Source organism: Chlamydotis macqueenii, chromosome 2 (genome assembly GCF_036417535.1).
Source record: "Chlamydotis macqueenii isolate bChlMac1 chromosome 2, bChlMac1.mat, whole genome shotgun sequence".
NCBI lineage: Eukaryota > Metazoa > Chordata > Aves > Otidiformes > Otididae > Chlamydotis > Chlamydotis macqueenii.
This window is the reverse complement of record NC_141557.1, coordinates 127,119,671-127,144,627: the sequence shown is the minus strand read 5'-3', so window position 1 is coordinate 127,144,627 and position 24,957 is coordinate 127,119,671. Positions and strand designations below refer to the sequence as shown.

At 36.2% G+C, this 24,957-nt stretch overlaps 1 protein-coding gene across 1 annotated transcript; it reads left to right on the top strand.

Moving 5' to 3' along the window:
* The first annotated feature begins 1,492 nt into the window (after positions 1–1,492).
* Positions 1,493–24,957, top strand: PPP1R42 (protein phosphatase 1 regulatory subunit 42). Its single transcript, XM_086742389.1, has 9 exons — positions 1,493–1,557; positions 2,476–2,686; positions 4,904–5,070; positions 5,517–5,655; positions 7,778–7,894; positions 14,579–14,696; positions 15,977–16,105; positions 17,221–17,374; positions 24,812–24,957. The coding sequence occupies exons 2-8, from the start codon at positions 2,558–2,560 to the stop codon at positions 17,355–17,357; spliced, it is 936 nt and encodes a 311-aa protein (XP_086598515.1). The 5' UTR covers positions 1,493–1,557; positions 2,476–2,557; the 3' UTR covers positions 17,358–17,374; positions 24,812–24,957.

Here is a 24,957-nt window from a genome sequence, read left to right as displayed (position 1 = left end):
GGCTCATTTCTCCAGCCTGTCAAGGTCCCTCTGGGTGGCAGCATGACCCTCTGGTGTGTCAGCCACTCCTCCCACTTTCGTGTCATCTGCAATTAATTCATTTTAAAAGGAACCAAAAAGGTTGATATAATATTGATTTGAAAAAAAAAAACCCAACAAAAAAAAAATCCAAACAACCAAAAATCCAAAATCCAAACTGGAATAATGTTTCATCATAGGAAAAATTTATTAAACATTTGCTAAACTTTTTTTTTATAGAACATTGCTGTTAAATACAGTAACCACTCAATTTATTAAACTATTAACCCTTCTAATTTAAGCATGAGGGAAATGAACCATATGATTTTGGTTTTGCCAGTAATTCATGCTCACAAAAATGCCTGGCATGCAAGAAGATAACACCAGATAAAAAACCTGCAGGTAAACAAAACTTAAGAACACATAGCATTATTAAGATATCAATAAGGCAATGAGCTCTTCGTAGGGGAGATGTTGTTCAAAGTCCATTTGCATTAGCAGGTTTCAAAGTTTTCTTCTGGAAAACTCCCTTGTTGTGTTTCCTCTTCTACAGACTCCTGAGGTGGGCTGACAGGCCCCAGCTAGCCGAGGGGCCACCCTCACTGCAGGACGTGTCTGTGCCCCTGACCTGCAGCACAGCAACACTCAGAGGCAAAGCCAGGCCCATGACCGCAGGCTAAAAACCAACACCCAGTCCCCCACCCAGCTTACCTGTGCGGGCACATAAGGGGCCTAGCCAGAGGAAGCACGGCCACTGCCGGGTCCGAGGAGCCCTTTCCCCACAACCCGCCTCAGGCCACTGCCCAGAGCCACCGACGCCACGCCGTCGAAGAAGCCCGCCCGCCTGTGCGCGCCCCACGCCAGGCCACTGCGCAGGCGCAGTCCTCCCCCCCGCCCACCTGTGCTCTCACCCTGCCGGACTGTTGGCGTGTGGTTGCCGTGGCAACCAGGGTCCGGGTGAGGAGGAGGAGGGGGCTCTCGCGCCTCCTCTCTGTCCGCCGTCCGGCTGCCGCGGCCGGGAGGTGAGGGGGTGAGCGGGGCCGCGACAGGCCCAGGCCCTGGCCCTGGCCCAGGCCGTGGAGCGGTTTCCGTCTGGGTTGGGCGTTGGGAGCGGACCCTGTCCCTTTTCGCTGAGGGGCAGGGACATCAGAGCAGCCTTCCTGCGGGTTGTGCTGGGTGGCGGCTGGTCCCTGTCGCCGTCAGGGGGGTGGGAAGCAAGGGAACGGGAACGGGGGTGGGATGGGGACGGCAGTGTGAAAGCACGGGGCTGTAGGAGCTGGGGAATGGAGGGAGACCTGCCTCACGCACAGCCCCCGCGCCGGCAGCCCGGCTTTTCCTCTGCTGTCACTGGTTGTTTTCGAAGACGGTCTAACAAAAGTCTCTGAAAGGTATTTTTATTTTAAAAGCAAGAAAGAAACACACTGCTCAGTTAAAACAACCAATGTCCTTTCAGCTTTCCTGCTTCCCCCACCTTAAAAAAAAAAAACAAAACAAAACCCACATGGGTAAGGAGGAACTACTGAGCTTCAGCCTTGCTCAGTAAGTAAGGAAGCTTCTTCTCTCTCCACAGTTTCAATCTTTGTTTTTCCTCAGTTTCTCATAAATGTAATACTGGCATGGAGGAGTCTCTGTGCCTTGGTCTGTGTGGCTGAATGAGTTTAATATTGGGATACTCTTTGCTGTCTCCTCAGTTGTTTTGGTACACTGATGTGGGGGTATTACGTATTGGCTAAAACACATAATGTACATTGTATTATGTACTGCCTAGAAAAGCAACCTTTTTATTCTGAGTTGTTAAGTTATATTTGTTAGGATATTTTTACCCCTAGACCGTTTACACATCCAGTTTTATCATTCCCCAATTTATAAGATCACTTGGAACAATGGCCAGAGTTTAAAAAAAAAAAAAAAGTTGATATTGTTGTGAGAGCCTCTACAGTATGTCTCAGTGTAAAAAAAGTCAGTTTTTCACTGTGCATAACAAAAGCACATACAGTTGTGTGTGTGACAAAGGAGTTGTGCAGATGTATAAAGAGTACTGTAGCTTTATACCATTTTTCACAGCCTGCTGTAGAGACTGATATCTTTTCTAACTAATAATTAGGTTATGAGCGGCCATTCATTAGTTACTTATGTGTGAGAATTACTTCTGCTGTGGACCATTGTGCTCATATTTCCCTATGAAAAATAGGAAGACTAGAGTACAATCTTCTTAAACACACTGAAACAACAAATCAAATATAACAATATATTTTAAATGTTATTTAATACACTAAAAGTTTTAAAAAATAACAGCAAGAAAGGGGTAGAGTTTTATAAGCAGCAAAAACTATATGTAAATGTGTCACTGTAAGCAAAAAGGGAATTGGTGGGGAAACATCAGATTTGAAGTATACACATAAGTGCTGTTGAAGAGCCGGGTACAAGTAGTATAACATTTTCCTTTTTGTTTTTAAGGCATTTTATAAAACTGTTTATAAGAGCATGTGGAATACACTGTTATAAGAAGTGGTAGAGCAGTTTGGCCTATTACAGAATTATGGTTCGACTAACAACAGACCTAATTGCTAAAAGCATCAGTCACAAGAATCGCAATGAAGACGACTTTGGACGGTATCTGCAAAAAATAACTCATCTGAATTTATCAGATAAAAATATAGATGCAATTGTAAGATTTATTTTTCTTTACTTATTTTAAACTTGGCTACTCAAATGTTTTGTAGTTACTATTATGATGAATTTATAGTCGGGGAGACAAACGAGCAAAGACAAGTTTCTGTTTTATAACAGCTGTATTATGTTTTAACATTTATATTGACTTGCAATTAAGCCTTAATAATACATCTGTTTGGAAACATGCTTCAGCATTCACTGCTGTTATTATATGGAACACTGCTTGTACGCAAATGTGTTTAAATAGATTTTAAATGTTTGGCATTTGAAATGTAAAAATAATCTTTCAGCTGTAACTTTTCATATAAAACACCAAGGTGGGTGACTATAACTCCAACAATCTGCAGAGTTTCTTATTACCAACCTGACACTTTTTTCTTTATGTGGCAAAAATCTCATTGAAGTATTTTACAAACCTGAAACTGTGGAAATATCTATCATCTCTGTAGCAGACAAGAACGATATTATCAGTACACTAACTATTTTTGACATAAAGTAATTAAAATAGAAAATCCATGTAAGAAATTACACAAGAGAGATTAACTGAAGTGTTAAAGTGAGGTATTTTTTGCAGTATTTCACAGAACTATTATAGAAATCTGCAGCTCTAAAAAAAAAAAAATCAAACCAATTTGCTATGTTGATTATTTTGTACAGTTGCTACACTGTAAAGGAGCTTTCAGGAAGTCACCAGAATGGAAATGATAACTCCACTTATTTCCCTCTTTAGCCACTTAAGAAAGAGAATACTTCAAATAAATCATTTGGACCTGACACTTTTCCTATAGAATACAGCTGAGCTGCTGCCGTTGGATCAGTGGGTGTAGGGCTTTGACAGCTCTATTGAAATCTGGCTGTAGTGTTCTTGGAGACTTTAGGTCTGAGGTTAAAAAACAAAGTTCATATTTTCAGCAACAGTTGTTTTTTTATTTAAAGACTTATGTTTATTAATGGTTACCTTTATAAAAATGCAAGCTGTGGAATAGAAGATGATGTAAGGTACTCGTAATTTTGCAGATCAGATTTTTTTTTTTCTTGAAGGAATGATATTACATACTATTAAGTGCAACACGTATTTTATTCTCGTTAATGCTGTATTTTTTCTAGTCTTGGGAATTTTACAAAGAGTTGTTAACTCGCAGCACAATCTTTTCAATCTATCTGTGATTTATTCCTTAGATTTCAGAGGAAGTCTGAGAAAGGAAAGGGGAGTTCAGGAACAGGATATAAGCCAATTGATGTTAACAAATTTGGACTGGTGTAGTGGCTTTTTCAAATTAGTCAGGTTAAAATCTACTTTTTTTTTTTTTTTAAATTGGTCCCTGGGGCTTATTCATTTAAAAAATAATCCATGACCTTTCCACTTTCAAAGACTAAACCTGCAACTAAACCCAGTCCTCCTTCCTTTGAGTTGAATAATAGGAAATTTATACAGGTTTCAGTAAGTCCTGAGTTAATTCAAATCCCCTCAAGATACTGAGCACAATTTGAAATTGCTGAACTCTGAACAACTGAATTGTTGTGTATGGTGGATTTCTGCTTTAAAAAGTGTGCTTTCAGTCCAGAAGATTAAATAGCTTGTTCTGTGTGAACAGATCCATGCAAGCAAGTAGGTTTATTCAGCCCGTTCCTGGGAACGTGCACAGCCATCACAAGTTACTAATGTGATCAGTTCATTTGCTTAGGACTGGTTCATCAGATGCCACAGAGAAGTTTTACAGAAACCCTCATAAGAATATGTGATCTTGTTGTTATTTAAGAGGAATACGTTCAAAGAAACTTGATATCTTAGACTCATTAGTGTATTAAAATACATTGATGTGCAGGTTTTTGTATAAATCAGTATTCCTTTGCTGAGAGCTGGTTTCCATGACATCACTGAGGTTTGATGGAGGCAACTGTGCTAACAATTGTGCTTTTCTGAAATCCACCTGATGAAGGCAGGGAAGGGAATGAAGTCACACAGGATGTGGTGTGCCTGCTGATGATGGCTGTAGTCCTCATCTTCTGTATGGCAGAATAGTAATGACAGATTTCAATCTTAAATCTGATAATTACTGATATTAACACACTTTTTCTAGTAAAAATAATTGTTAAAAGTGTTTGGTAAAGGTGAACATGTATAAATCACGCAGCAGAACTTAAATATAAAAACAATCAACAGGCAGTGAGTGAACTCTATGTAGCATTAATTTGTTATTGTTTATTTCAGGGTGACCTCTCTTTGTGTAAAAATCTTACAGTTCTATATTTATATGATAACCAAATCAGTCAAATTCAGAACTTGGACTTCGCTTCAAATATAACACACCTTTACCTTCAGAACAATTGTATTTCATGTATGGAAAATCTCTCATCACTGAAAAACCTTGAAAAACTGTAAGTTGAAAATAATGTATTTATTTTACTGGTAAAAGAATAAATATTACACTAAGAAATTTTAGAAGTATGTAACCATTAAGGTCCTTTCAGCCCTTAGATTTTGTTTGTCAAATAAAAGTAAGGTTTTTTTAATAAAGCGTTCTATGATATAAGTAATGACATAACGTATTTATTTGCATTTAAATTATTTTATTTTTCAGACATTTAATAATAATAATAAATAATGATTGTAATAGTAATAGGAATATATTAAACCACTGAAAAAAACTTGGATCTGTTAATTGTATGTTCTATTTGCATGCTAAGCTATTTACTTTTTCTAGTATAATTTCCAGGTATTATTCAATAATACTTTAAAATATATTTTTTTTTAATGTATTGAGGCCTTGTGTTTGCTTTTACTTTTAAAGGATATTAAATCTATTTTGTGTTCTATTCTGCAGGTATTTGGGAGGCAACAGCATCGCTGTAGTAGAGGGTTTGGATAAAATAAAAGAAATAAGGGAGCTACATATTGAAAGTCAACATCTCCCTCTTGGTGAAAAGCTTCTGTTTGATCCAAGATCTCTTAGGTCCCTGGCAGTAAGTACATTTTGAGAATTTCAATGAGCCATTAATCAGTAGATAAGTATTTTTAAGATAAGCGATTAGGACTTGATCACTGCGCGTTCTCCTTTTCTGCCAAATGGTGGCATTCTTTCAAATTCGACCAAGGGGCTCCCATCCCAATTTTCATATAAGCAAGGAGTCCAGCAGATTCTACTTCTTCATTTATTTTTCTATGAAGGATGGAAATGAGAATAAAGAGAGAGAGGAAGTAAGGAAATGTGTGGATGCCCTATATCAACAGAATGTGAATAAACTAAAAAAAGTGGCAGAAATTTATCACTGTTAGTTATTTTAGTCTACTTAGTTTGTAGTTAATTAGTTTGTTAGTGTTTCTGTGATTTGATTGTTACATTAGTTTATTTACTGCCTTTTGCATTTCTCTAGAGAATGCAATGGCAAAAAAAAACGTGAAAACAGCTTTTAAAATGGATATTAAGAGCAACACAATCAGAATCATTCAATTTTAGTTCTGTGGTTTTTCTATGTTGTGGTATGTCAAGATTCAGGAAAGTCAGCTTTTGAAGTTTTCTTTCAACATGTTAATTGCTCAATAAACATCAAATGTATTGTTGAAAAAAGTACACTTTATTTACTAATGGATGTAGTTCTATACTAAAAAAATTCATCTTGCTGTATCTCCCAAAGTGTAGTCAGGGCTTGATGAGCTTTTTTTGTGAAGATGAAGAACTCACTGAAAAATTTGACCTAGCTCTAATTCTTTCTAGTTTGAGATTAAGTAATCCAACACATGCATTGCCATTTTGCTTTAATAGAAATGAGCCATTCCTGTGAGACTACTTTTACTTTGTTCCTTCTATTTTGGAGAAAGTAGAAGGAGGTTATATACCTGTAATCTTCCAGGATGATAACTCCTACACTTCAGAGTTTTTCAGCATCCTGGCCTAGGGTTACTAGCATTTTGTTCTTCATGGCTTTTATTTAAGGTCTTTTGGTGTGCATTTGGTTTTGTTTTGTAAGAAACACTTTGCATTCTTGACCATGCAACATCTTTGTGGAAGCCACATGTAAAAACATATTTTTATCCTTCAAGTGCTAAGTGTTTGATCCCTCTTTAAGACATCACTTCTCACTTCATCTTCTTCTATCTGTTTCTGGCTCTTAATGCTGTCAGAGGTGAAAGAGCCAAAAACTTCGGGCCGTATAGGTCTCTGTGTACCACAACAAATGTTTTGATGATGACAATATCCTGGATCTTTTGACTGAGATTTAAGTTTATACACTGTCTGTGTCACGATTATACCGGTGATTTCTGCCTGCCCTGTAGATCTCGCTCAGATTTTAGAAGGGGGTTACATTTCCTGTATTCACAGCTGAAATAGACATTTTGTAACTAATGGTAAATCCCATATCTGGTATAATTCTAAACTCACTGGATTAGGTGTCCTTCTTCATCTTCTAGAGATAAAAGCTTCTTGTTCCTTTTATGTGAAACTACGTTAAGTATTTCCTAAGATAAATACCTGAAACACATTTACATTTTATCTAGAATGTAAAGATCTCTCTAACTATTGTCTGTTACAAAAGGCCAAGTGCATTATGTGACTCGCAGGTGTTGCGAAGAAGGGGCAAGGAATGGAGGTATATGTACCTATACCAAGAGGTTTGTAGGATCAAGCCTGAAAGAAAAACAGCATAGACCAGCTGTTAAATGAGACTACATGGGCATCAGATATGGATTTCAGCTCTGTGCAGTTCAGATGTAACCTTGGAAAAGGCAGTCAATTTCGGAGTCTGTTTCGTACTTCAAATGTAGAGTTAATAGCACTTGCAGAACTCTGTAAAGCATTTGAACATGTTTAGAGAAAAACAAAATTTCTGTATTTACTAAGAATTCTTGAAATAATTGAGGAATAATCTTACTTTGGTTTGACTTCAAAACCAAAGGAACAGCATTTTAAGACAAGATGGAAAGCCAACATAAAACAACATGTGAAGTATGTGGTAGTTGTATTTGCATGTTTCTGCTTCAAATGCTTGTTCTTCCTTTAAGAGAATTTTCTGTAAGAATTTACAACTAGACTCATGCATGGCATGAAAAAAAAAAAATTCTTTTTCTGCTTTTTTTTTCCACTAGAAATCGTTGTCTGTGTTGAATATCAGCAATAACAACATCGATGAATTAGAAGAACTGGCAGTTCTGGAAAATCTTTCTTATCTTAGGGCAGTTGACAATCAACTTCAACATATGAAGGTATTAAAATAAATATTTGTTCTATTTAGTATGAGTCATAAAAAACTAGTCAAATTCATCTTTTTCACTAAATAGGTGAGTAAAAACAAACTTTACTTCTACAGTTCTGAACCTCTGACTTTCCAAGCATGCTGTCTTTTCTCACCCAGAAATCTCCTAGAGGTTAAAAATGGAGAACCATTTCTCTAGGATGTCCCAATATCCTTTAATCCTATGTAAAGTGGCAATTGTGCATGCATCTATTAACTGAGTATTAAATGCACCAGAGTTATAACTATAATATAATATGTCCAAAATGTATAGTTAGTGCATATGTTTTGACCATCTGAGTGGCTATCAGTGGCTTAATTTGCAAAAATGACATGGCCATTATTTCCTCATTAACTTGCAATATTTTACCATATTACAGTTTTTTATTCTCCATTTTAACGTAAATAAAAGCCACTTCTTGGATACCAGATCATCTAGCTGATTTTGCAGCCATTCTGATATCAAAATGACTTTTTGACTATTGTTCTTGGAGTAGCACAAGAAGTATTTGTCATTAAAGTATACATTGAATTTCTTTCATAAATTTCTGCTAAGGAAAGACACATCTTCATAAGCAAGAGCTCTAACTTTCACAGTAGCCACTAAAACAAATTCAATGAAAGTATTTTTGCTGTTCATTTTGCAGTATTGAATGTGGTTCAAACAGAATGTTCTAGACCTAACATTTCCAGCTTATCTTCTCAAAAAGGAACAGGAGTATTGACCTTGTCACTTCTCATTATTTTTATAAGTTATGATGTCTTTTACTTCTTGACATAAAGAGCAGTTAAAAAAATAATTTTAGTGTCGTGCTAGTAACTGAATATCAAATTTATGTTGAAAAGTGTACTGACACCATCATTGTACCATGGAGGCATGGAACAAACTTTCTAAATGACTTAATAAGCACTGTTTACATTTCATATAAACCATACGCATTAGTGTTCTGCTTTTTTTTGAAATTGATATTTTTATTTATAAATACTAAAATCAATTGTCTTAAGTCGTAAAATCATCAAGACAAAGCCTTGATTAAAATGAACTCTTTCATTATTGGTTTGCACATACGTTCTATTTCCTTAGAAAAGTTAACTTGAATTGGTTAGTAATTTTAAAATTAACTATTCATGCTACTTCTTAGAACACTTAGTATCTTTTAAGTTAAATTTGTCAGTTCTGTTTACTAACGAGGAGATTCCAGTATTTTGTATGCATAATCTGTCAATTATCTAGGTCAATGTATTTCATCTGGATTCTTAATTTTTTACATTTTATTATTTAAAAATGTTGAGTGGTGCATTTCTTTTTTACTAGAGGACTATTAATGTATTGTATTTCAAGCTGTGTTTCTGACTGGCAGTTGTGATTGAATTCATATCAAAATACAATTCATGTAGGCTTTTGCTGGGTAATTAAAACCATATTGAATGTGTTGGTTACATCAAAATAACAGTAAGTTTTTTAAATATGTAGTGTCTCCAAAACTTCCTTTTTGAAAAAGATTCCTTTTCTAAATAAAACATTTTACAATGTTTTCTAATTGTTTTTTTCTCTTATAAATATAAAAGACTTTAGTTGTGATGATCTTAAAAAAAAGATTGTCTTAGCCAAAGAACCAATTATTTTTAAGAATGAGGATGCCAGTTCAGAGACAGCGTTTTCAGTGTTTCAGAGGAAAAAACAGTATCTTCTAAAACAGAATAAGGAGAGGACACAAAGACTGCATTATTCAGTAACTGTGTATATACTATTTAATCATTATTCAATTTCATTTTTTCATCATCAGGAAGACCAGAGTTAATATTTACCCAAAACAATTAGACATTTAGATTTCCGTGTTACATGGTCACAGATTTTGAAAAATAATGTGTTTAGCAGTTAAGTTAGCTGCTGCTATCAGTTACACTGGGCTCAAGCTCTGGTAAATTTTGAAAGTGACTGTCCTGTGTGTTTTCTAAACAATCTCCCAAGTTTTGAAAATATGGAGCAGATAGGGTGTTTCGATTCCTGTCTTTGCAGACCTGTAAAATTAATGACCACGCTGAATATGTCTAACATATCGTGTAGTACAGCTGGATATCCAACTTCCCAGCTATAATTACTGTGTTTTAAAGATTACATTTCAGAAGGCTCTACTTATGACTAATATAAGTTCTTATTTAAATTTTTAAAAAGCAAGCTGTTGAAAAAGCAGTAGGCCATGCAAAGTGTAAAAAAAAAAAAGTCAGTTTTAGCTCTGTTTAAGAAGTTATATCTTAGAGTGAACATCTAGCAGGAGAATGATCTTCTACATCCACTAAGTGTTTAAAAAAAATAGCTGAGGGAAGTTTTGAGTATGTTTCAATTTTTTTCGACCCTGAATTTCATGATTCCGTGGCTTGCATTATTCTACAACCATGATAGTTGAGAGGATTTTAGGGGGTATATAATTGTGGTACTTATACTTAATTGCTCCTGCTGGCTGAACCTGTTACATGCAGCAAAGGCTCTTTCATTCCCACACAAGCTGCCTCCATTCTCCTCCCTTTTGCCCTTCTGTTTTCAAAACTCTGAAGCATACCTCATTTTCATGCCAAAAGCTCTATGTCCCCTGTTGTCCCATTCCTGTTTCCCTATCACTGCCATCAAGAACATCCCCAGGAACGTCTGGCATTGATCAGAGACTGTGGCAGTGCTCAGAAAAGTGTCAGGGAGCTCTGTACCCAGCTGTCCTTCACCCGGTTGGAAAAGGAGCTGCAGAGGAGCCATCCACATTCTGAGCAGGGCTGGTCAACAGCAGTGGGCTGTGTAGCAGAGAGAAATGGCAGCAGGATTAATATGGAATCTTTGGAAAAGAGGGAAATGTGAAAGGCATAAAAAATGCATGAAATACAATCTTCTCATGTAGACTTTTCTCACTTTTGTATAGTTAGTAAAATTATTTTATATCTAAACATTTATCTCAATTTCTTCACATTATTATGAAAGCCCATACTCCCTTACTTTTCAACAATGCCACATTGATTTCAGCGTAGTTGAAAATTAAGGCTAGTAAATTCAGGCACTTAAGGTTCTGGCTAATTCAGGGCATTGTTAGCATAATTAACAGACATCAAGGCATATGACCTTGTTTCACATGACTGAAGTTTATATAATGCAGTCTGAACAGCAGACAGAACAAAATTAAGTAATTTTTCTCAATTCATGCAAAATAACTTGCTATGACTAGCTACCACATGTAAAAAACACATCTTAGGTCAGTTATCAAGAATATAATTTATTTCAATAGGATTGGCTTTTCTTTGTTTTCTGTTGCTTACTACTTCATTTATTTATCCTATCGAGCTTCTGGTTTACTTTAGTCAGGTTCACAAGGACTTCTACACTGCAGTGTATTTGAATTGGAATACTAAGGGAATTTTTTAAAAACACTATTCTTGTTTAAAAAACTCCACAAATCTTCATGTTTACAAAAAGCCAGAATATTATTTATTTAGTAATTACATTAGGTTTTGGATGGTTATGACTTGTGTGAGTATTTGGACAGGTAGAGAAAATATGGCTAGAAATACCTATAAAGTTCTGTATTTCCCAAGTCTTTAATTTATTCAACCTCTGCCCGATATTGATTATGACAAGAGGATATCACAAAAGATGAATTTATTCACTTCAGAATTCAGTCAGGAACACGAGAAAAATTATAGATTTTCTGAAATAGATTATGACAGGTAGTCAAAATGGTGACAAATTGCTGTCTGTAGATGTAGTTAGGGCAGTCGGACTAGACATTTCCGATAAAAACTGGAGCATACTGGTCAAATACCAATTCTTAAATGGCTATCGTTAATTGGTAAGAACGTTATTGCTAGCACTACAGCTGCCTACTAAGGCACTTGCCCTCCCCCATTATCCCCCTGCACCAATGCAATATAATTTGCTCGTCAGTATTTTGTAGCAGACCTCAAAGTGATAGCATGACATGATCATTTATCAAACGGAGACTGCCCAGAAGAGTGTCTGGTCCCTTTAGTACAGCTTATTGAAAGGCTGGGAAGTGAAAGCACTTTATTAGAGACAGGAAGGCAATGAACAACTAGAGCGTATCGAAAGGGTAATCATATTTCAGCACAGGATTAGTGTGCTCTTAGATAAACATACACTGGAGTAAGCATGTTCTGGGTCATTTATCAAGTAAGTAACAGCTAACAAAAATCTACAGGACTCTTTGTATGCATTCAGCAAGGTTAAACCATATACATTTTATTTCAGTAATAGACAATTTTGTGTTGCAAAACTATTATTTGAAAAAATTCTTTCTAGTGAAATCTAGGACACATTACAGATTTCCATGACAATGCCTGAATGCTCAGGTAAGAATAAATAAATACACTTGCTAAATGCTATTTCTTTTTTAATAAGTCTAGCCTAAAATATTTTTCCACCTAAATTGTTGTGTTTGTGAATAAGTGTTAGCACCTAAACTGTGGGGGTTATCATATTGCTCTTCTGATACATGCTGATAAAGCTTTGCTGTGTAACTGTGAGATTTATCAACATTTCTTCATGTGAACTAGACCTCAGAGTTTCTTGCATTGTTTTATCAGTCTTGCTTCCTCACAGAACAAGACTTTTGCTCTCTATTTTTCTAAAAAGATGTTATCATCACTAGATAACAGTAGATGCTAGATGATACACCATCAGCAACAGCAGACGAAAGAAGTTAAGTTTGGAGGTGTGAGGCTGTGCTGCCACTTCCATGTGGTTTCTCTAAACATGTATTATATAACCCATACAATATTCCCAGGAGGATTTTCTGCCAAGGGAGTAGAACCTGCAAAACCAGACTTCTCCCTGCTTGCGTTACGAAGGTGATTTTCTAAATTTGAAGGAGCTAAGAGATATCGCTGCATCGCTAGATACTTCACTGTTGGCATCAAGCTACAAAATTCTACAGACTTTGCAGTTTAGAATCTGTCACATCATGATGGGTAGATTTTTTCCAAATTATTACAACTGTAGAACAGAAATACTCTCTTCTCTTGTACTCATATGGATTGTTTTGAATCCCTCCTTAAGCTTTTCATACATACAAGGAAGCCTATGGAGAATGACAGTTAACTGAAATTTTGAAAATGAAGTATTTGAGAAAGTAAAGTATCAGAGTAGAAAGAACCATTCTGCAATGCTTTGCATCCTTTTAACTCGAATTTATTGTATTTAAAAGACAGAAGATGTTTTATGTAGGTCATACTGCCCTTGGGTAACTAGACAGAAACTCAGATGGAGAAAGGTATATTTCAAAAATTTCACTATTTGGGCCAATATTGTAAGTGACCACCCACAGTTGTGTAGGAGAGGATTATTGTTTCTCCTGTAAAATACAGTTTTAGATATACAAAGAGAGAGACAGTCTCTTTGCACAATTTTTAGGGTTTTTTTAGTCTGTTCTTTCATAGAATCATAGAATGCTTAGAGTTGGAAGGGACCTTCACAGGTCATCTAGTCCAACCCCCCTGCAAGGAGCAGGGACATCTCCAACCAGATCAGGTTGCTCAGAGCGTCATCCAGCCTGGCCTTGAACATTTCCAGGGATGGGGCATCTACCACCTCTCTGGGCAACCTGTGCCAGTGTTCTACAACTTGCATTGTAAAAAATTTTTTTCTTAATATCCAATCTAAATCTACCTCCCTCTATTTTAAAACCATTACCCCTCGTCCTGTCACAACAGGCCCTGCTGAACAGCCTCTCCCCATCTTTCCTGTAGGCCCCCTTGAGGTACTGGAAGACCACTATCAGGTCTCCCTGGAGCCTCCTCTTCTCCAGGCTGAACAGCCTCAACTCTCTCAGCCTGTCCTCATAGGAAAGGTGCTCCAGCCCTTTTATCATCTTTGTGGCCCTCCTCTGGACCCTTTCCAACTGGTCCATGTCCTTCTTATGCTGGGGGCTCCAGAACTGGACACAGTACTCCAGGTGGGGTCTCACCAGGGCAGAGTAGAGGGGGAGAATCACCTCCCTCGACCTGCTGGCCACGCTCCTCTTGATGCAGCCCAGGATGCGGTTGGCCTTCTGGGCCGCAAGAGCACATTGCCTGCTCATGTTGAGCTTCTCGTCCACCAGCACTCCCAAGTCCTTCTCCTCAGGGCTGCTCTCAATCCATTCCCTGCCCAGCCTGTATTTGTGCCTGGGATTGCCATGACCCAGGTGCAGGACCTTACACTTGGCCTGGTTTCTCTGTAAAGTATTTATTCTTCCACAAATTTTAGAAAATCTAATCAGACACTGATTCTCTAAGGGCTCCATGAGACTGTGGGGATGCATTAACAGACATTACATATCATATACATTTTTTTGGCCGGTAATTCCTCAGCTTTAGGTGTTTATAAGTGGGATTCTAGTGGTAATTTTCCATAGCTGGCATGACTGTATCCTTAAAAGTGCAGTTTTCCAACTGCATCACCATTTCTTCTGTGCAATTATGATATATTCAGGGAATGCTACGCACGACTCTGTTTGAAAATACACTTTCTTAATGTGCAGATTAATACATGAATAGTCTCATTTAAATTATTTCTGTGTGCAGGATTTGGTCCTGGCTGAACAAATCTTATTACTATTGAATTTTACTCTGGAGAGGGAGAAATAATCACAATGTTCTGTTCTCGTATCAACTGCAGGATCTGGAGGTTGTGTTAAACAAATGGACAAAGCTACACAGAATGGATCTTACAGGAAACCCCATCTGCCACAAACCAAAATACAGGGACAAGATTGTAGTGCAGTCACGAACTTTAGGTAAAAAATAAAACCAATAGCCAGCCCCAGAACCCACCCGTAACCCTCACTGTTTTAGAAAATAACTGATACATTAATTGTTCTTAAATTGCACTATTTAGGTAAACACAATTACTGCCATAGATATTTATGTCAAATTATACATTTTTAAATTTTGTATAGGTAATATAGCTAAAACTACTTATGTAATCAACTGCACAAACCCTGTTGCTTAGCTTTTGCTGTTAGTAGTAGTAATCATAGAATCATAGATAATCATTTGTTTTATAATAGATTATTGGTGAGATTGTTATAAGATGGTAAGGCTTTTTTGTCTTCATATTCCAGATGTTGTGAAACTCATTTTCATAATTTTACTCTACTTCCCTGTAAGCCGGTAGTAGTTGCTTAGGTGTTTTAGTTGAGTAGTTACAGTTGTACAGGTTGTACCATACCATGTTTGAATTTGTTATATAACATTTGTCCTTAGAAGCAGTTCACGCTTACGTTAGGAATGGATTTGTTAATCTTAACCTTACTGCGATGCAGTTTACATTATTATTTTGAGATAATTTTAGCATAAAAGGAAGCAACTTAGTCTTCTATATGTAAGTATTCATACTGTAGAAACAAGCAAAAAAAACTCTGCTCGTTTTTTACTTTTTTTGGAAAAGGTGGCAATTGTCTTAAAGGTTGTAATTACAGAACTTGGTTTTGGTTTTTTCTGGCCATTAAGAAAACAATGAAAATAACAGTCCCTTTGGACAGTTCTAGTGCAACGTAAATTTGTGGCCAGGTGAGGTACTTTATTTGGTCTGACTCAAAAATGCAGAAGGAACCAGGGAAACATAGAGCATAAGCTTTATGGCACCAAAGTGAGTAAAGTTAACCTTAAAGAGCCAAATCTGTCTGTCTGTCTTCATGACCAGTAGGATTGCTTGATCGCTAAGACATGCAGTTTCTGTCTCTCAACCTGAATTTCTGCATCTATGTATATCTTGTGTAAGAGCATAGCTTTTCTTCAGAACTTTCTATAAGGTGTTGCACATTAACTGAATGTGAAATATATATATTTCCCTTGAAAGTTATAAAAACAGTTATTTTGTGATTAAGACGTGTTAACTCACTCTTGCAGCTTGAATATGAATATCAAGCAGTATTGGGGTTTTTTTTACCGAAAGACTAAAAAGAGAAAAAAAGATTTGAAGAGAGCAAATCTAGACCAGCACGTTACATACAGCTTTGTACAGCCTTTTAGTTAACTTTGGGTATCACAGAAAATGTTCTTTTCTCTTTGACAGAATTCCTTGATGGGAAAGAAATTAAAGAAATTGAAAGACAGTTCCTAATGAATTGGAAAGCCTCCAAAGCTGCCAGAAAAAAAAATAAAGAAAGAATGACAAATGAACATGCAGCCTATCTACATTTCTGTAAGCAAACTAATTGCTTACTTCATGCTTATTTGCAGTATTATAGAAATAATAAAATAGCAGCTAATGGCAAATATACTGGGAATGAGACTTGTACTGGTGGTGAGACCGGAACACAGGAGTAGAAATTAATGTTTTCCAATATAAAAGTTAATTTTAGCACTAGTTCATGTGGTGTTTTTTTCCTGCCATTCCAATCTCCCGGAATTATGGAAAGGAGCAGCTAATGCATTTTGAATGTTTGTAAATATTCATTATTACTTTCCATATTAAAAAAAAAAAGTGTTAGACATGCTAGAATAAATATGCACTAAATACCTCAGACTTTTAAAATCTATTTTAAAATCTATTTGTTGATAACTATTTGATCTGTGTAAATTCCCAGTTCTCTTACAGGCCTTCACAAGATACATCTGTGAGGGTTGTTTTTATTATAGAGTTGACTGCAGATTAAAACATAAGTGACTTAACAGCATATCTTGCCATCTTGCAGGATTTGGAAACAGACATTAGTCTTCCAATCACTTGAAATTGTTTGAATGACCATATTTATAAAATAAAACAACATTGGTGACAATTACACTGTTGTTTTCAGAAGATAAACTATGATATGTAACTTGGGGGAGAGATCATGTTCTTTATAGCAATATTATCTGAAATTATTAATTCATGAAATCTCATGAAGATCAGCTATTTTTGAAGACATGAAGGGAAAAGCACTTAGCCTGTCAGCCTCATCCTCAAGAAAGTTGCAGTCTGCTCAGTGTTTGCAAGCCATATGTGAATGGTAATGGTTCTGAAAGCAATACTCTGTCTTCTGAATAACTACTGCTATAATTTACTCCCTTTCAAATAACTCTACCTACAAATGAATACCTGCTTTAATATTCACCTTCATCAGTGTTTGCAGCACTTTCCATAATTTCATAAAAAGTTTTCCATTCTCAGTTATCAAATTTGAGGCTTATTACACTTTTTCTATATAAAAGATATATTGGAACCTGTGATGAATCATACTGAATCACAGAATCATAGAATGGTTAGGGTTGGATATTAAGATAGATATGGTTTGACTTGGGATATTGAATTAATCCTTTTTTCTTTGTTTTCTGCAGCTGACTTTGAAACACCTTATCCTGTTTTTCCCTTTCACTACAGTCACTCTGTGAACAAAAACCCAAATTTTTCAGTTTTGCCTGAGATGCACAAAGTTAAAAGAAAACCTCTGCCAAGAATCCTGGGAAAAAAATAAGTCAGAAGAGAACGTGGGTATGTTCCTCAGACGTCTTCCTCTTAGTTCTGTTGGTTATTGCTTGTACAGCTCTTACTGAATCAGTTGGAAAACAAGTACATGAAGGTAGAGTTTCATCTGAAATCAGTTTCAGGGTTTTTTAGCCATGTTATATTTGTAGTCTTTATTTCTTTGAAAAACAGGATAATAGATTTCAGTTTCCAGTTATAAATCAGCTAATAGTAATAACTTTGTGCCAGTGTTACCAGTTCCTGTCATATGCATTTGATTGTAATCTTCCACAAAGGTAAAATAACATAGAAGTTAATTCTTGGAAGTACAGTTACTGTCAACAACATTGGTGAAGGTTGATCCTGTGCATGCAGTAATATGCAGAAGGAGAGACAATAACTTTTCATCACCATAGCTTGCTTCTAATAGACATGTTCCAGTGTATTGTATGCTTGATAAGCATTTTGCTGGAGCATCAGCTCAAGACCATCAAGATAATTGAGAAAGAAAATGAATTCAGATGAATTCAGTGTTTTGCTTATGTATTCCTTACTCACATAAGCAGCCTTGTGAACTCTAATGCAACTCTTTGTGGAAATAAAATCTGCTCATAGGATTTACAGTTTGGGACCTGTATTTTTTTCCAATGTTACCTGTAGTAATAATTTAGTTCAGTATTTAGGACCTAATATCACTCCTTACAGATTTTTAATGCTACTTTTAGCCTAACTGGTTTATTATTTATCAGCTGTACTGGCCAACAAAAAAAAAAAAACCATCATTTATGCAATGCTGTAGATAAAATAGATAAACAAATTCAACTGACACAGGTATTTTTTTGTAACTAAATTACTAAATGTAGTGGTTTAGTTTACATTTGAATCAGAATTTATTCGTATGTTTGAAAATTTAACTAGGCAATATTTAATACTCTTCTATTCTTGACAATTTACCACTTTCCATTCTGTCAGTTTTGTTCCTACTGATTATTTGTTCTGACTAAAAAAGATGTCTTTCCCTTGAGAAGGGAAGAAAAATTACAAATCACAGAGCTGCTGTCTTCCAAAGTATAATTTTTGTTCTTGATATGACAATGGATAGATTCCCGTGTAAAAAGAAATGGAACTCATCATATATGTGCCCATTCTTGATTTTTTTTCCTGCTCCAGAAGTGGAGAAGTTTAAAAATGAGAAGTTTAGGAACAATGCACTAGTCATCACAAAATAATATTACTACATGACTATTTTCCAGTGAATAGACCAGGCTCGTGAAATTTAGAACCTAATACTGATGCCATTCAAACATGGATTTTTTTCTTTTAATTCCATTATAAAATGAGTTTGTCCACGTGCTCCGTGTCCTGTCAGCCTGTATTTCATCTTCATTTAGCGTTCTGTCTTTTGGGCCAGCCTGAATAAAACCACACTTTTCATTTACCATTCCCCTTGGTTCTAATAAAGGATGGAACATGCGGGTACAGCACCTCCAAGAAAGTTATTTTCTTCAGTGTAAGAACTTCTGCTATCTTCTTGGAGATAAAGCATTCTGATTCTACTCTACTGTGTTAAAAAGCTGTCCAATTGTTGAGCTACTTTGCTTGACAAAAATTTTCCCGGTATTAGGAAACTGGAGTACAATCCTGGCCCTGTTGAAATCTCTTTTGACCCCAGAAAGGCAAAAAATTGCACCTTCCATATTTGATTTGAATAAAATATCTATATTTGTATTAATTTATATTTGCTAATTAAGCAAACTGAGTATTTTTTGTTGTTGTTTTTACTATTAATCTAGAAGATTTTACTCTTGACTCACATAAAGGATAGAATAAACTACAGTCAGATGACTTGCATAAAATATTTTCAAAAAACTTTTAAGCAGGACTTTTATCTTGGATGCTGAAGGTTGCTGTACATTACAACTTCATATGTAATCACTGATCTTGTGATATATTCTGATCTTGTTACTAGGAATTCCATGGAAACTAAAGAGTCTTGAGAATTAGTTAAAAGTTTCTGAATTCTTTAAAATGTTTTTTTTTTGGGGGGGGAAAATAACTCAAAATACAGAAATATTAATTCTCAGAGTATATGCAGATATGAAATAACAACAAATCACAGTATTCCCTTGCCAGATCCAGTAGGTAGGGAAATGCACCAATGTGCCCACAAGTAAAGCCAGGAAATTTTGTCAAACTGAACAAATACCTGTATTGTTTAATTAAAATTCAGTATCAGACCAAAGAAATTAGTGAATTTTAATCCTACCCTCTGTGTTAGTCAAATAAATTATTCAAACAGATGTTTCCTCTTTCCTATACATGCTAGGTGATTTTTGACCTTGGCACCTGGAAAGCAGGCATTAAATACCTTTTTAACCTACATCTAAGATCCACTGAGGATTACGTAGAGCTTGAACAATGAAAAATGCCAGTTATTACTAGGTTACTGAAATATGTCATTAATCTTTCTTTTTTGATGATATAGAAACAATAGCAATTTTATATTGGATTTTAAGTTAGTTTTGAACAGTTAGAGAGAATTATGGATATTGGCAGGAAGTAATTAAAAGAAAACAAATCGCTTAACTATTTTAAAGATACCTAATACCTTCCAATGGGATACCCTATTATTAATTTTCCCTGAGTAGAGAAGTTGTTGAAATTTTGATGTTGTAAACTTAACCTGTAACCAGCAGTTCCTGCCCACATTTCCTTACTCATGTAATTAAATATCATATTAGGCATTCATAGCAATATCGTAGCAATTCAGAATTTGGTGGGAAAGTCACCTTTTGTCTCTCCAGTGTATGTTATGTGATTAGCAATATGGTAATAAGTTTAAATGATATAGTCAGCATATGATAAGTACACTGGATTGTGTCAGCTCAGCATACGCCACTCTCCTAGCCGCCATGCACACCCTGTATAGTTCAAGTTCTAGTTCACGTGGAAGGAACCTGCAATGTTAGTTCTTCCTCTTCTTAGCTCTTCGGCAGTTGCTCTTATCAATGTTGTATTTGTTTATTTATTAAATATTTATAAATGCCTTGAGTTGAGGTGATTTATGTGGTCTGAAATCTATACAATGTGTACTTGATAACAGGTAAGAACGTACATGTTCTGCATGTATACTGGGCTTTTTCTTTATATTAATCTAACTGGTATTGTAATAAATAGAACTATTAAGGCCTATGATATGACAGGTTTTGGAGGAGAGCTGGTAATGAGATTATAATTATTGATACCCAAAACATAACTTTTAAAATCATACATTTATTTTGTGTTACAGAATATAGTTCTCTTACTTGAGAGGGCGGTGGGGGAATATGTTACCTCCAGGTAACCTAAATCTTGTTATCTTACTGAATATCAATTTCAGCAAATTTCTGAAAATTCAAAAATAAAAAATATTTTCAGCCTCGACTTCAGAAAAAGGAGAAATACCGAGTTAAGATAGAAACCACTGCAGTTTTAGCAGTGCACCCTACAGCTGGTTTTAGCCACTGAATAGCCTACAAGCACTCCGACTGCATTCAGAATTAGGTGCATTAAATATTTGGAGGTATCAGCTGGAGCACTTTGGCAGAGCTGAGAGCATGCTGTGAACAGACCTGGAGTGCCTTTTCCAGCAGCTATAGCCTGCCTCACTGCCTTTCCTTGGTAGTGGTGTTGAAGGAAAAATGCAAACATCTCCTCACTGAGGTCTAGAAAATATCAATCAGCAATTAGTGATGAAGGCTGTTTGAAGAAAAATGTAAGGAATTTACTTGCCGTTGAATTATTCAGCCATGACACGGGTTATGAGAGGAGTCACTGTAAAGCTAGATAAAGTGGAAGGATGAAGAGATGAAGTTCTGAAATTAAATAGTGTTGCTGAAGCAGAGCCATCTGAATGGAGATCAGGTATAAACAGTTTCTGGTCACCGTAAGGCCCATGTAAGGTTTCAGCGGGCAATTCACCGATTTAGTGGTCGGTTCCCTTTTTTTGGAGGATATGCACTACCTGCAAAGGTGAGTGGGAGTGCATTGTAGGACCACAATTAACGTTACAGTATTGTGTATCTTCATGGTATTTTTTGTATCTATGTTTCCAGTCTTGCTGGATTAATTCAGCTGATGTGGTGCTGAATGATTCTGCCCATGATAATTCATAATCTGTTTAGAAGGAAAAATATAACTCTTATTACGAATGTGCAAGATTATGTACAAATGTACAAAAAGCATTATCTTCTCTCTAAGCTTAAATTTCAGTAGTGCTAATTAAAAAAAAAAAAAAAAAAAAAAAAAGAAGTAGTTTTAGTATATGCCAAGTCTGTAGTATTTAGCACTGCCACATCATTCAGCATCACAAAGGCAGTGATAAAAAGCATCCCTTTTTGGCCATGAATTCTGCTATTTACCTAGAGACTACTGATCTGGAAATTATCCTTTGTTTCCTGTGGCCGTGCCTCCCCACTCCAGTTCTCTGTGCCGCTAGCTGTGCCCAAAACTGGGAAAGAGAAAGGATCTAAAATACAGTAACAGAGCACATGCACTGAGAGAGCCCTGTGCCCTTGAAAAGAAGAAACGCTTTTTCAAGTCTCTGAGAGAGAGCGTGCATCTCCTGATGAGCAGATTGCCAACTAGACCACATGTACTCCTACATGTCTGGACAACCAGCTGTCACATAGACACATTCCTGTCGGGAGGTACGTGCCTGCCGATTGGCAGGCTGGCAGGAGCATGTTTGCTTGCATTAGTCTGCTAGCGCTTGCAGGAGATACGTGCTATTTCCTAGACCTTCAGAAGAACAAATGGCACGTGCAACTTGTCAGCCAGTGGCAGGTTAAAAAATCACCAGGGCACATCTGGGTCTGCAGGCTGTAATATACTTTCAAGAGCATTGCAACCCAGACTGTTTGAAACCTTCTACATAAAATACATGAATATTTAGGATCATTTAGGTTGGAAAAGACCCTTAAGATCATCAAGTCCAACCACACATCAGTAACATTTTAGGCAGAACGCACATACAGAGAGGGCTGTTCGGTGACTTTAGAGTAAGTTGCATCTTGTAAATGGCTCCATCAAAATTGTATCAGGAATGAAGTACTACTTCGGGATGGTAAAATAAACAGAAAGCAAACTCAGATCTTGGCATATCTATTTTTCAGGTCTTATGTGTTCATTATAATAGTTATTAGATAAATGAAACAGACATCCAGCATGTAGTGTTTACTTTTTTTCTATCCTTAGATCTTTGTTATCAGTTCTTTTACAGACTGCTGTTAAGATTAAAAACTCAAAACTTCATAACATTTTTAGTCTGGTGCATTAGCATTGTGCACTTTTTATTGTGTAACTAATTTACAAAATTATAAAAATCACTTTTATATACACAAAGCATGCATCAAATTAACAAAGTAAAGAAATAATGCTGTGTTTTCAGGTTTTTAAAACAGTTGCCTGCATGGGAGATTTAAAAAATAATTTGATGTTAAAATAAAGACTGCTACTTCAACAGGGATATATAAATGAATTCTGTAGTACCACAGTATAACTCTGGAAGCTATTCAGTTGAAATCAGCTCCAATGAACTAAGTTACTGCAGTGATACAAGCCCTGTTTCACTATTTGCCTTCCTGTATCCCATCACACATTCTGGAGCCATGCTCCTGTATCTGAAAAGTTGAAAGCAGCTGTTTTAACAAACTTGAGGTGAAAACACAATTGTTTGCCTGGCAAGATGAGATGCTACATTTTAAAAGCCAGCATTACAACCACTAGTTACTTAGTAACGGCTGTACCTCCTCAAATTCACTTCCAGCAGCCTGGGATGCATCCCACCCGGTTGCAGAGACGTGGATGCATCAGATTTGCCTTAGTGGTTCCTAACTCAATCATCATTTACTGTTGGTAGTATTTCTTCCCACCAAAAACTGTTCCTAGCACCTAGGAGGTGTGAGACAGGCCGTGCCAGTAAAGATTCTGATGCTTTCAGAGCAATCCACAGTACTTTTGTAGCTTTTTGGTGTCCTAGAAGTACCAAAAGGGGAAAAAAAAAAGACATCAGTGTCTGCACACCTCCCCTTGGTACTGCTCTGACCATAATCAGAATATATATATACAGATATATAAGCTTTGTAATCCCTGTGCGCACACACAGTGCTTGCAATGAAAAATTCCTATTTTTCTTAAATGTCGCATTAAAAAGAGTGCAAGGTGTGAGTTAATTTGATGCCCTATGCAAGCAGTGCACAAACTGTGCACTGTGATGCAGCCATATAAGCTGCACAATCTGAAAGTTCTGAGACTGGGGTAGAAAGGGAAGAAAATAGCCAAAAAATTGAGTCAGTGTTCAAGGTGTGCCCACTAGTTTTTCAGGATAAGGATTCAGACACGTGATCTGTTAATATAGGAAAGTATGTGACTGTGATTCAGATTGTAACTGACAAGAACAAGAGGATCTGAAAGGCTCTTCCTTGTTTTTCTTAGGATTTTTTATCTCGGTGTATTGTGCAAAGTAGCTGTCCTGACTAACAGAGCTCTGAGGAGAATCAATTAATATGTGAATCTGCTTATTTACAGCCACTAAATCATAAATGTTACATATTGTGAGTGTAACAAACAAATTTTACTTTGCCAGGGAAAAAAACACAAGTTTTTACTTTGTCACATGGCCTTGAAGGATTCTAGGAGTTCACTGCTAAAAAAATATGTGTTTGAACCTTACCTCTTCAATCAAATAACACTGTAACCAGAGACTACAGAAATGACTGACGACATCTTTCTGTTCGCTTAATTCTGAGCAGAATTAATTGCTGCATCAAAACCAAGATAAATCAGAGCCAGCTGTGAAATGGTCCATGTAATAGACTAATACTTTAATTCAAAAAGAGATTTGGAGCAATAAGATCTTCCTTTCTCGGAAAGTTAATCTATTAGACTGTCATAGTAATCACTAATTACATGTCCAGTAAAGTTGGGTATAATCAGTTATATGTAGTTTGTAGAAAAATGTTTTGGAATAAGACTGCATCTTATCTGATTTTGTTTATACAAGAAATTGCTTTGATTATTACTAAGATTTTTTTTTTACAGGATTTGAAAATTATCAATATTTAATACAAATTTATGTGGAAAAATAATTGTTAACTGTCACCATTTTTATGTGTGGAAAAAGTCAGTCAATTTTGTAATAAAGGAATGGACAACACCCCAAATGGTCATATTATGTCAATTCAGATTAATCTGGCCCCAGGTTTCGCACTGGGGGAAAAAAAAGAGGTTCACTGCGTTAGCTGATATCCTTGCAATAAGTAAAGACCTTTTTTTTTCATCTGCAGCTTTTGATAACACTGCTTATAAATTTTGTAGAAATATTGTGTGGTCCTGGGAAGTGTTAACAAAGACAGGAGCAGTAGGGGCTTCGGTGTGGTTCTGACGTGAAGATCTCATCTGTCTTCTCTGATCTCCCTGATGTAGGTTGAGGAGGAACCTGAAGTAACGGCAGAAGTAAGTTGAATTCTAAAAGCCAGAAGTTACGGGATGTGAAGATTTGGCCATTATTGGATTTTTCTTTTTTTTTTTCCCCCTCAAAGTTTACAGATAAAGGTACTGGTATCTCTTTG

Excerpts from the sequence above, each read along its gene's own strand:
- PPP1R42 (XM_086742389.1), top strand. The coding sequence starts at position 2,558 with ATGGTTCGACTAACAACAGACCTAATTGCTAAAAGCATCAGTCACAAG. Across the intron at positions 2,687-4,903 it reads ATAAAAATATAGATGCAATT|GGTGACCTCTCTTTGTGTAA; the intron begins GTAAGATTTATT and ends TGTTTATTTCAG. Across the intron at positions 14,697-15,976 it reads AGTGCAGTCACGAACTTTAG|AATTCCTTGATGGGAAAGAA; the intron begins GTAAAAAATAAA and ends TCTCTTTGACAG.